Source organism: Lucilia sericata, unplaced genomic scaffold (genome assembly GCF_015586225.1).
Source record: "Lucilia sericata isolate MDLA Ls3-8-SP2 unplaced genomic scaffold, ASM1558622v1 Contig000445F_arrow, whole genome shotgun sequence".
In the NCBI taxonomy this organism is placed as follows: Eukaryota; Metazoa; Arthropoda; class Insecta; order Diptera; family Calliphoridae; genus Lucilia; species Lucilia sericata.
Genome location: NW_023994460.1, coordinates 167,775 through 180,660, shown reverse-complemented (window position 1 = coordinate 180,660; position 12,886 = coordinate 167,775). Strand labels below are relative to the sequence as shown.

The window sequence follows — 12,886 nt, the reverse complement described above, 5'->3', positions numbered from 1 at the left end:
TAAGTATTTTGTTTCATTTACCGCTGGGAATACAAAACCAAATGAGAAAATCGTGTTTGTTGTTTTGGTTTTATTTCTGTTTTACTCACTGCAAAAATAAAAACTAAAGTTTCGTAACGAAACAATTGCAAACGTTTCGTTTATTTTCGTACTCTGATTAAAAACACATTCATTCTTGTTTGAGCATTCATTGAAGAAGTTTGTGTTGTCGCATGTTTTTTGATTTGTACATGAAGATCTCTTAATGCAGTGATGCAGGGTGTACGTTTCACAGACAGGCATTTTGGCTGAAAACCCGGCCAAAATTATTAGAAATGTTTTTTGAGTTAATGGCTGGAATTTTTTGAGTGTTAATTAGGCCCAAGGATGAACCCAACTGATTTTGTTTCAAATCGGTTCGTGATTTCGCCTAGCCCCCTTTCAAATTCCACTCGCAATTGCACTTATTTACACATAATTATGCAACAATCATGATAAGATTTAACATGGATCAGTTCTGTGTACTAAGAAAGCATGGTGTAAAGTTTGTTGAAAATCAGATCTCATTTGACCCTAGTCCCCATATAAAGTCCCCTTTAAAAATTCACGTCTACGCTTGTAAATGGCTTAAAAACATTGGTATCGTGATGAAATTCGGTGTAAAGGTGTATTATGTAAATCTAAATCATATAACCAAATTTTATTATGGTCGGTCCGTAATTGTTGAAATTCGACATGAACAGGTTTAATGTGAATATCATCATTTTACCAGATTTTATATGATTGGATCATAAGTGCCCCTAGGTACCACATACGGCCCATTAAGAAAATCAAACATATATCTCATATTGTTATAATAGTCGATATACTTATGTAATTAAGTTTTTAAAGTTCCATGATAACATTGTGATACAAAAGTGAAAAAAAAAAATAAAATACTGGGGTTCTTATGTATATACCAATTACATTTTGTTATAGTCCATAGAGTACGAACATATTTTTAGTTTTCTCTAATCACTTCGTTAACTAACTTTTTAAGATCAAAAGATGCTAAAAAGAGCCATTTTTGAAGTTTGAATTTTGAAAAATCATAAGTTCGGTAGTTTTCAACCGATTTTTAAATCTAATATTTTGTATATATAAGGATAAAAGTGTTGTCTTTTAATCCAAGAAAAGAAATATTAATTTTTTAGTCAAATATCTGAGTTATGTTCGTTTAAGTAAAAAAACTAAAATTTTTTTAACAATTTTTCATCATGATCTACTTTGGGCATGGGACAGTAAGTTCATCTTTCATTACCTTCGTAAAAACCCATTAAGGAAGGTTTCCAAAACTTGTCATTTCATAAAAAAATCTATGGAAAACTGGATGAGTTATACTAAGTTTTCTAATAGCATTTTCCTTGATTTTTTTCATTTTTCCATACAAATTTATTTTTGCATAAAAACGTCTATAAACATTTTTTAAACTTCTTACAAAAAAACAGATAGATGAAAGTTTTTGTATGGAAAAACATGCAATATTTTTACAAAACTTAGCGCAACTCACTACTTTATTCATCGATTTTTGGAAACCCAACATATTGAGCTTGTTTTCAAAAGTAATAAAAGCTGATGTTACTGCTTCATCGCCAACAAGGAGGATGATGAAAATGAAAAATTGAGAAAAAAGTGTGAGTTTCTTTACTTAAATGGCCGTAACTCAGACATTTTACCGTAAATTTTGGATTTCTTTTTTTGGATTAAAAGGCAGCACTTGTATCTTTAAAACAAAATATCAAATTTGAATATCGGTTGTAAACTACCAAACTTATAATTTTTTAAATTTAAAACTTCAAAAATAGCCCCTTTCACATCTCTTGCTCTTAAAAAATTAACTAAACGAAGCGATCGGGAAAAATTAATGGTTTATTCGTACTTTATCGACTATAACGGAATGGTATTGGTATATGAGAAGGCAGCACTTGTGTCTTTAAAACAAAATATCAAATTTGTATATCGGTTGTAAACTACCAAACTTATAATTTTTTAAATTTAAAACTTCAAAAATAGCTCTTTTCACATCTCTTGCTCTTAAAAAATTAACTAAACGAAGCGATCGGGAAAAATTAATGGTTTATTCGTACTTTATGGACTATAACGGAATGGTATTGGTATATGAGAACCCCTGCACTTTTTTCGTGTATCACTGTGTAATTAATATTTATTTATAATATTTATTTTACATTATTTAATACTTAACTTTAAAATACTTAAAAAGTGAAACTAACTACAATAGTTAAAATCGTTATCATTTTCATCACCAATGTCAGGAAGGAGTAGTTTAATAGTATCTGATGAAAATGATTTTCTATTCCTTCGCTCATTTCTGTGTACTGCAGTTTAGAAAAGAGTCACTGCTTAAAAGTAACCTATTCAGGAAGTGCTTATTTTTGGCCTCGGAAAAATCTTCTGACAATTGTCTAATTACAAAATTGCTTGCTTTATTACCGTACCGCCATGAATAAGAATTTTGTGCATTGTTGGACTCATGGGGTACCAACTATAGAGTTGTACATAGATTTCGGCAGTTTTATATGCATATTCTTTAAATTTTTCAATATTTATGCGATGTCCGCTCATTATAGCTTCCAATATTATATTAAGACGTTTGATTAGTTCTTCATTTATGCCTGTGATATTCGATACAGTTTTTGGGTCCGAAAAAATCTTCTTGGTGTATTGCCATCTCTAGTGCTCCCATATCCTGGTTTTGGAACATCCACAAATAGTCCCATCTCGTCCTTAAATTTTTGTATGATCCCAGACGTAGTACCTCTTTAAAATATACATATTTCATTCGGTGTAATTGATAAAAAGGTATATTTTGAATAAAAACAGGAAAAAGGTAAAAATTTCGGAAATTGTAATTTTTCAACTACATTGACTATTAAAACTCCTCTTTTCTAGGAAAATGTGTAGGTAGGTAGGTCGATATGTATATGTATACTACATCAAATCCGAAGAAATACACCTAGGCCACTGTCGGGCCTGTTGTGCGCTCCTTATCATGAAAAAAAACTGGAAGAATTATTTTTCAGTGTTCAGAAACTCAGTTTCCTGAACGTAATTCCTAAGAATCTTCCAATCAGTGTTAGTCAGGAATGTTATTTCCGGAATAACATCACTTCCAAGATACTTGGATCTAACTTCGACGAATGCCTGGCAGTGGCAAAGAAAGTGCTCCAGAGTTTCCGCAGTTCCAATTTTGCATAGATGTGCTCGTAGTCCTGTGTATCCACTCAGAATACGTACCATCATACTAACTTCAGACTTGCTCATTTCGAGAAGATTTTTCGTCTTGCTCTCATCAGGGTCACTCCATAGGATCTTCGTGGTTCTACCCACTGTTTCATTATTCCAAGAGGCCTTATGGGATTCCCTCACCCATATTTTTAGTTCAGCTTTTGTTGCGTCGAATGGTTTTGCGTTTGTCAGGTTAACTGCCTCGAGCTCCCTTGCCTTTAAAGCTATTACATTCGCCCTTTTGTTACCGACTACTCCCGAGTGGGCTGGTACCCATATGATGTGAACCTTACCTCTGGGAGAGTATTCAGTTAAAACATTCTTACAATCCAATACGGTCTTAGATTTAGTTCTATCGCCTGATATCGCCCTAATTGCCTTATGGCTATCGGTAAATATATTAAGCGCTGTGGGCGCCATATTTATTCTAATCCAATTTACACATTCCGTTATTGCTCGTACTTCTGCCTGGAAGCTTGTGTTATGATTTGGTAAACGGTGGTATATTTCTGTTTCTGGGTCTTCAATATAGAAACCCAGCCCCACTTTGTCCCCCAATTTAGAGCCATCCGTGTAACAACGGATTCCTAATGGTATTTTCTCTAATGTTCCGCTTGACCAAGACATTCTATCTGGGATCAGCGTTTCCGACATATTCTGTGTCTGGTATGAGATCAGGCACGTCCGATGATTGTGTATAACCTTCCAATGTGTCCAGTATACATTGATGACGTGTCCTATAACCGCTTTTGGCCAGATCGCCTAAAGTAAAGAGCTGTTTGGCTGTAAGCGCCGCCTCATATCTTAAATATGTTTCAATGGGTGGAATATCTAGCAACGTTTCCAGAGCCTTGGTTGAAGTAGTATACATGGTACCACTTATACCCAAGCAGCATGTACGCTGAACTCCCTGTAGTAGTTTGATATTGCACTTTTTGTCTAAAGCAGTCCACCAGGTTATTGAAGCATAAGCTAGAATTGGTCTAATTACACTTTTATAAAGCCAATTTGTCATAGTAGGACTAAGATCCCATTTCATGCCTATAGTTCTCCTACATATCGCCCAGCACCGATGTGCCTTGTTGATCCTATCCTCTATGGTGTCTCCATTTTAATTTCCGGTCGAGGATTACACCTAAGTACTTAACTTTGTCTGCCACTGGTATCTTCTTGCCCAGGAAGCAAGGTTCAGTATACGTAGAAATTTTTGTCTTTCTTGTGAAAAGACAGATTTCCGTTTTTGCCGGGTTAACATTGAGGCCTCTCGGTTGAGCCCAGCTCAAGGCCGTATTCAGAGCCACCTCAGCTCTTCTACACAAGTAATTTGGATCCTTTCCCTTTAAAAGTATTACGACATCGTCTGCATAGCAGACATGTCTAAGTCCTTTCTCAGTTAGGGTCCTTAGGAAGCTATTAATCGTGGTAACCCAGAGTAAAGGTGACAAAATGCCACCCTGTGGTATACCGCGAAATACCTTTTTCCTGATAGTTATATCGTACATCTCGCAGCTTATCCATCTGTTCCTTAGCATGTGGTTGATCCAGTTACGGAGCACCCGGTCAACATAAAAATGGTCTAGGGATTGGATAAGAGTATCAGTGTGCACGTTATTGAAGGCGCCTTCGATGACAATGCATACCGCCAGTGTATACAGTTTGCTATCGAAAGATTCACCTATATCAGATGTATTTACAATTTCCGTTATCCTCCCCTTCCTCCAATATCGGTTCATCTATGTTATTCGATATACCGGGTGGAAAATGAGAGTCCATTAGGAGTTTTATTGTATCATCGACCATAGATTCTGGTTGGACATGAGTTTTGGATAGGAATTTTTTATCTTCGATACGTCATTTACGCTGTCTACCTGTTCACAGAAAAGTTTCCAGGAGTCTCGTTTGGCTTTACGAACAATTTTTTTTTTATATTCACCAAGTTTACTACGATACTCTTCCCAGTATACTGCGGTCTTTTTACGCCGTGCCCGGTTAAATAGTTTGCGAAGAGTCTTACCAAGGTTCCGGATCTCCCCGGTTACCCAGGTTTTCTCCTGGGTAACCGGGAAAACGATCCTATTTCTTCATTTGAGTTCCGATTTAAAAAAAATTTCGTATATAGAATCTCCTCATCGAGCACTATAAAAAATGTCGTCGTAGCAGTAAATTATCTCTTATAGTTTAGGAGATATTCGCATTTGAATATTAAAATTTTAAAATTTTTACCGTCCTTACTTTAGTTTTTTTGATAATAGCAGGTCCAAATATTTCCGATTTTCGCCATTTTTTTTTATTTGCTTAACAACAAGTTTATATACCAAGCAGTGAAAGAATTATGTAAAAATCATGACTGAGTCCAAAGTTATAGGCATTTAAATTTAAAAAATTAAAAAAAGGCGATTTTTTGTCATTTTTTTGGGAAAAAAGTATCTTTTTCTTTTTAAGTTATCTAAAAAGTTTCTAAGAAGATGTATATAGAATTTATACTTTTTGGAAAGCTGACTTTACATAAAATACGATAAATGAAACAAAACCTAAAAATTTTTGATACCGAGGGGACCAGGTCCATCCAAAAAAACCCTATTTTTTATGGAAAATTAAATTTTGAGCAAAAATTCTCAAATCGCATAGTCGATATCAAATTATAGTGACCTGTTTTATATGACCCAATAAGTTCTTAATCATTTTGTAACGGGTTTCGATAACCCCGCCCCTGGTATGGATATAATAGGCAAAAAACCAAAAAATCCCATTTTTGGGATTTTTTAAAACTTTTTTGGGAATTCCGGGATTTCTAATAAGAAAATTCGAAATTTTTATTTAATTTTGGATTTTGAGTAAAAAAATCTACCTAACTGTAAAATTTCATCAAAAAATATTCATAAATAAAATTTTTATTGCAATTTGAAAAATTTGTATCTTCGCAAAAACTGAATAAAAAACATTTTTTAATTTTTTTTAAAAAAAGTATTCCGCGAATTTTTTAATTTTCAAAAATTATATACAGTTTTGAAAAATAGACAAAATTACCTTTCCATTGATATATAACATGCCTACCTAATGTTTTTTAAGTGACAAATTAATTAGGGAAAACTCAACATCTTTTAGAAAATTTACCTAGCACTATTATTTTCATCCATATATGTAACAAATTTAAGAGTTAACCTTATGGATGAAAATAATAGTGCTAGGCAAATTTTCTAAAAGATGTTGAGTTTTCCCTAATTAATTTGTCACTTAAAAAACATTAGGTAGGCATGTTATATATCAATGGAAAGGTAATTTAAAAAAAGTATTCCGCGAATTTTTTAATTTTCAAAAATTATATACAGTTTTGAAAAATAGACAAAATTACCTTTCCATTGATATATAACATGCCTACCTAATGTTTTTTAAGTGACAAATTAATTAGGGAAAACTCAACATCTTTTAGAAAATTTACCTAGCACTATTATTTTCATCCATATATGTAACAAATTTAAGAGTTAACCTTATGGATGAAAATAATAGTGCTAGGCAAATTTTCTAAAAGATGTTGAGTTTTCCCTAATTAATTTGTCACTTAAAAAACATTAGGTAGGCATGTTATATATCAATGGAAAGGTAATTTTGTCTATTTTTCAAAACTCTATATAATTTTTGAAAATTAAAAAATTCGCGGAATACTTTTTTTAAAAAAAATTAAAAAATGTTTTTTATTCAGTTTTTGCGAAGATACAAATTTTTCAAATTGCAATAAAAATTTTATTTATGAATATTTTTTGATGAAATTTTACAGTTAGGTAGATTTTTTTACTTAAAATCCAAAATTAAATCAAAATTTCGAATTTTCTTATTAGAAATCCCGGAATTCCCAAAAAAGTTTTAAAAAATCCCAAAAATGGGATTTTTTAGTTTTTTGCCTATTATATCCATACCAGGGGCGGGGTTATCGAAACCCGTTACAAAATGATTAAGAACATATTGGGTCATATAAAACAGGTCACTATAATTTGATATCGACTATGCGATTTGAGAATTTTTGCTCAAAATTTAATTTTCCATAAAAAATAGGGTTTTTTTGGATGGACCTGGTCCCCTCGGTATCAAAAATTTTTAGGTTTTGTTTCATTTATCGTACTTTATGTAAAGTCAGCTTTCCAAAAAGTATAAATTCTATATACATCTTCTTAGAAACTTTTTAGATAACTTAAAAAGAAAAAGATACTTTTTTCCCAAAAAAATGACAAAAAATCGCCTTTTTTTAATTTTTTAAATTTAAATGCCTATAACTTTGGACTCAGTCATGATTTTTACATAATTCTTTCACTGCTTGATATATAAACTTGTTGTTAAGCGAATAAAACAAAATGGCGAAAATCGGGAATATTTGGACCTGCTATTATCAAAAAAAACTAAAGTAAGGACGGTAAAAATTTTAAAATTTTAATTTTCAAATGCGAATATCTCCTAAACTATAAGAGATAATTTACTGCTATGTATATATTATATATATATATATTTTATAGTGCTCGATGAGGAGATTCTATATACGAAATTTTTTTTAAATCGGAACTCAAATGAAGAAATAGGATCGTTTTAAAAATTTAACATAGCCGAGGTGTCCTAATTTGATGACCCCCCGCCGGGCCCCTGGTTGGCCTATAAGGTCCAAATTCAAAACCTAAACTCGACAACACCTCCTCTTTGTGCACACCAAATTTCATTAAAATCGGATTAACCGTTTAGAAGTTACCGAATTATTTCCCTCTTTTTTTTTCCTATACCACTGTGCGGCGTCTATGTCCTCTTTATTTCGACATTGAAAAGTGTTCTGACATAAACGGTTCTTTAGTAAGGAACCGAACATTGTCCAATTAGTTTTAGACTTATTCCGAAAATTTATCGGCTTTGGTGGCGGCCGTAGTATTTTGAATCTTATGTACCGATGGTCAGAAAAGGAGTGCTCGTCCGAAACTCTCCAATCCTGAATTTCGTTTATAAGCTCTTCTGAACATATAGTTATATCTAATACTTCTTCTCTGATTCTATTGACGAAGGTAGCTTTATTACCTAAATTCGATGTGATCAAGTCTTTAGTATTAAGGAAATCCATAAGGCTTTTCTCCTGCGATTGGTGTTTGTACTACCCCAAGCTACATGGTGGGAGTTGACATCACAACCTATTACAATTTTCTTATTTTGCCTTTGTGCCTCTTGGAAATTTACGTGATTTAATCCAGAAACCTTGTTGCGAATCGTCCAAGGTTCCTGGATTAAAGCTATATGTATCTTACCTGTGTTAATTTTAGCCATCAGAGCGTTGGTAGCTGTCTCGCTCCGATGGAAGTTTATTTGGATAACTTCAATCATTGTCATCCATTTAAACTGTCTTCCAGCGAGCTAGTGATCACATCCCCGCTCGTTGGATTTGACTCCTCCGGGTAACCTGAAGTGGCTATTGATGCAGTGGGTACCATTGATGGCACTGCGGTGTCCTTATCAGGCATAGGAAGAGCAGTCTTTTTAATCAACACTTTCCCAATTTTGGACAGCACTGCTGTTCTGTCTTCTGGCCAGTGAGTGATTTCCTCCTCGCTTTTAGGATTTGACTCCTCAAAATTACCAGTACTTGCTAATGGTGCTTTGGGTACCGTTTTTTTATGATTTTAACAAAAAAATCATTAATTAAAGGAATATTGTGACTATTTTCAAAATACATAGAAAACTGGAATTGGTTGTAAATAAAATTACTAAAATATTTAAAATTTTACACATGGGTATTAAGTACGTTATAAATCATATAACCAAATTTTGTTATGGTCGGTCCATAATTGTCCCTAGGGCCAAAATAAGGCCCTTTAAGAAAATATGTTTAGCAATTATAATTGGCTTAACAATTGTATTACCTCGTTAAAAATAACTTAACCTGTATTTTTAAAGATTTACACGCGTCAATCAAAATAAATAACGTTTTCGTATTTATCATGTGTAATTATTATCTCATTCAATCATTAAATGTGGTTTTCTTCAGAAGAAAAAAAATCGAAAAAAATTGTTTCTAATTCTTAAAATTTTTTTAACATTTTATCAAAAAAATCATTAATTAAAGGAATATTCTGACTATTTTCAAAATACTACATAGAAAACTGGAATTGGTTGTCAATAAAATTACTAAAATATTTAGAATTTTACACATGGGAATTAAGTACGTAATTTTCTCATTTTAATAAGAAAACAAATCATTCATCTAACTTTTCTTAAAATTTGGTCTGTTTATATTTTAACAAAAAAATGCATAAAAATTGGGTTGTTATTGGGTTTAAAGTTTTCGTTAAACCGGCAAGATAGAGCTGAAAATTTGTGTCTGGCCTACTACCAACCTTGGAGCAAATTTCATCCAAATCGGAAGACATCGATTTGTAAAGTTAGGTCACTTGACACGAAATTTCCCATATATTATTATATTAATTTATTTTACATACACAGATTTTTCTGTAAAATACGGGGACCGAAAATAATAATTATTTTTGAATATTTAAATAAAAAAAGCAACCACAAGAAAATATCGGAAAACAACATCAAGTATACCAAAAATAACTTTTATTTCTGCTCAAAAAAATAAAAGTCAAAAAATTATTTCTGCTCGAAAAAATAAAAATAACTTTTATTTTTGCATAAAATAATAAAAATCAAAAAATTATTTTATTTCTGCTCAAAAAAATAAATGTTAAAAAATAACTTTTATTTCTGCTCAAGAAATAAAAGTCAAAAAATAACTTTTATTTCTGCCCAAAAATTTGTGACTTTTATAATAAAAGTCATAACAGTTACAGTCTCTGGTAAAATATGTAAAAAATGTTGAATACAAAAAAATGTCATCTATTTTCATTTCCAAAAACTGGTCGCCTTAGGTAATATGGTACGAAAATACGATTTTGTATCTTATTTATTTAACGTAATTTTTTAAACATAAAATTTGCTCATATTACACTATGCGACAAATATAAATACCTGGGAAGTGATACTATTTTTCTGAAAGGTGGATCCGAGTAGAACAAGAATATGTTTTTGAATAGATAATTATCTAAAATAAAATTTAATTATCAATGTAATGTAACCTTTTTTTAATATAAATGTTTGTTCATATTGTTTCATATGTTTTTTATTTACAAAAAATATAAAATATTTTAAAAATGTGAGAAATTTCAAAAAACGTAGAGAAAATAAAAAAAATATATTTTTGATTTCCAACGCCATATATATACATATCGTCACCTGAAATGCAAAAAGGCGTAACAACCAAAAATTTGAAAATCGACTGATTGAAAATGGTCCACTACATCGAAATACATGTTGTTGCAAATTTTTAGAACTTTATTGTCATAAACATCAATTTTATTAACATGACATCCAAAAGGGCGTAACAACAAATTATTTATTTCCACAAGTCAGAATGTACTAAAAAGTAACACAATAGTAGGGTGATCGATTATTCGACATTTTCCAAAAACCGGTTTCGAATAGTTCGAATAGTTGACATTTAATAAAACCGGTTGATATTTTTCAAATTCAGAAAAAAACCGGTTAACCGGTTTTTCGTTATAAATAAAAAAAATATATTTTAATTTGAAAAACTGAATGTTTATGTTTAAATTTGATTAATAAAACATGGCCCGAAATGATTTTTAACAGTTTAAAAGATTATAACTTTAGATCTAGTCGTCTGATTTACATTATTTCTTTAATATAAAAAAATTAGGAAAAAGAGGGACACTTCTGTTAAACATAAGGTACTATGTAATCCTAGCTTATTTTAAAAGCCCTGTTTAGGAAATTTGCATAGGTGTTGGCATAGGCATTCCAACACTTACATAAAATTTCAGCCGTAAATTAATTATTGTAATTGGAATATAATTTTAAGATTGATAACATTTTCTCAAACAGTTATCAATTTTAGAAATAAATTTTTTTAATTAATTAGGAAAATCAAAAAAGTTTAACCAAAGGAGCTCTAGAAAAATATACGCTAGTTCCTCGACTCAAATATTTTTAAAATTTAGACGGGCTGTATTATTATTTACTTAAAAATTTCATTTAAATAATCTTTGAATACAAAGCAAATAAAACTATTCGAAACCGGTTTTTAAAAAGTGAAAAAACCGGGTTATTCGATATTCGAAAAATCAACATTAAGAAAAAAACCGACACTGGTAAAGGAGAAAAAACCGGTTGAAAAATCGAGTCGATCACCCTACACAATAGACAATGCCTGGAGTCACATTTATATTCAAACATGTTTATTTATGTTAGGATATAATTCATGGAAGAAAGATACATTTTTATAACAACAATAGTTTCATTTTTATTTAGTTTTTTGTCCCTCCTGTAAAATTTTAAAAAGTGTTACGCCCTTTTGCATTTCAGGTGACGATTATTAGGATATTAGAAATAATTATTGTTTAAGAATGTATAATTTAATAATAAATAAAAATTTTATTTTTTAGGATACGCCAGAATTTCAAAAATTATTTGATGATTTTTATTCTAAAATACTTCATAATGAGATAAACGTATGTTCACCGGAGCAATTAATTTCACAGAAGTCTGTAAATAATTTGGAAAACCCTACTATTCTTCCAAATACTTCAAATAATAGCTTAATATTACCACAAAATCAGACGACTACACCGAATGCGGCATTAACAGAAAATTTGATGTTTTTACCAACAACTAACGTTAGCGAAAACAATCGTACAGTATCCAATGACGTTTTATTGCAACATCAATTAAGCTCAAATATTTCTAAGCAACATCAGAAACCTAAAGGCTCACAAAAAAATAAAACAATTTTCAAACCTTACAATCGTCCAGTTCCATGTGAGAGTGCACAAAATACTTCAAACTACAAAATTGATGTATTTAATAATCATGCAAATGTTTTAGCTGCATATTCTAATTTACTCCAGAATACTACATTGACTCAAACCGTTATTAGCAACAGAAACATCGAGGCAACTCCAAAAAAATCTAAAGTGAATTCACCGGAAACGTCTACTAGCTCCATGTCTAACATTCCTATGGAAGCTGGACATGTAATGCCATACATCCCCTCTTCGACTTATATACCGACAATGCAATTTCATCAACAACAAATTGGTAATTCTAATAATGTTATTAGCCCAACAAAAACTTTGCAGGAAAAATTAGCCGAAAGGCAAAAAGCATGTCAGTTAAATGAAACTAACTTAACATCGACTGTTGTGAGCGCAAAAGATAAGTTGTGTGATGATGTCATTGTGTTAGACTAATATAAACATTTTCTATGTATGTACGTGCACTTATGTATTGAATTAAAAATTACAATAAAAATGATATAAAGCAATTTTCGTCTTTTTATTTTAAATCAGATACTAGCTATACCCAGTGTGCTTTGCTACAATAAAAGCAATATAAATAAAATAACCCACTTAAAGATTTTGAAGATTCTAACTATAATAGTTTTCCAGATATAAAATTTTTTACATATGTATGGGAGATGCCACACAAATTATTGCAAGTTCTCCAATTTTTGCGAACGTTTATTAAGATTTAAATGTATTTTATGACAAATTTGAATAATCCAATAGTTTCCCATTTGAATAAT

At 31.1% G+C, this 12,886-nt stretch overlaps 1 protein-coding gene across 1 annotated transcript in view; it reads left to right on the top strand.

Annotated features, from left to right (window-relative positions):
• Positions 1-12,625, top strand: part of LOC119604938 — a 106,117-nt gene extending 93,492 nt beyond the window's left edge. The window contains exon 4 of the mRNA XM_037957845.1: positions 11,748-12,625. Coding sequence (XP_037813773.1) covers positions 11,748-12,551 — 804 coding nt within the window. The 3' untranslated portion in view covers positions 12,552-12,625. The remainder of the gene's footprint in view (positions 1-11,747) is intronic.
• The last annotated feature ends 261 nt before the right edge of the window (positions 12,626-12,886 follow it).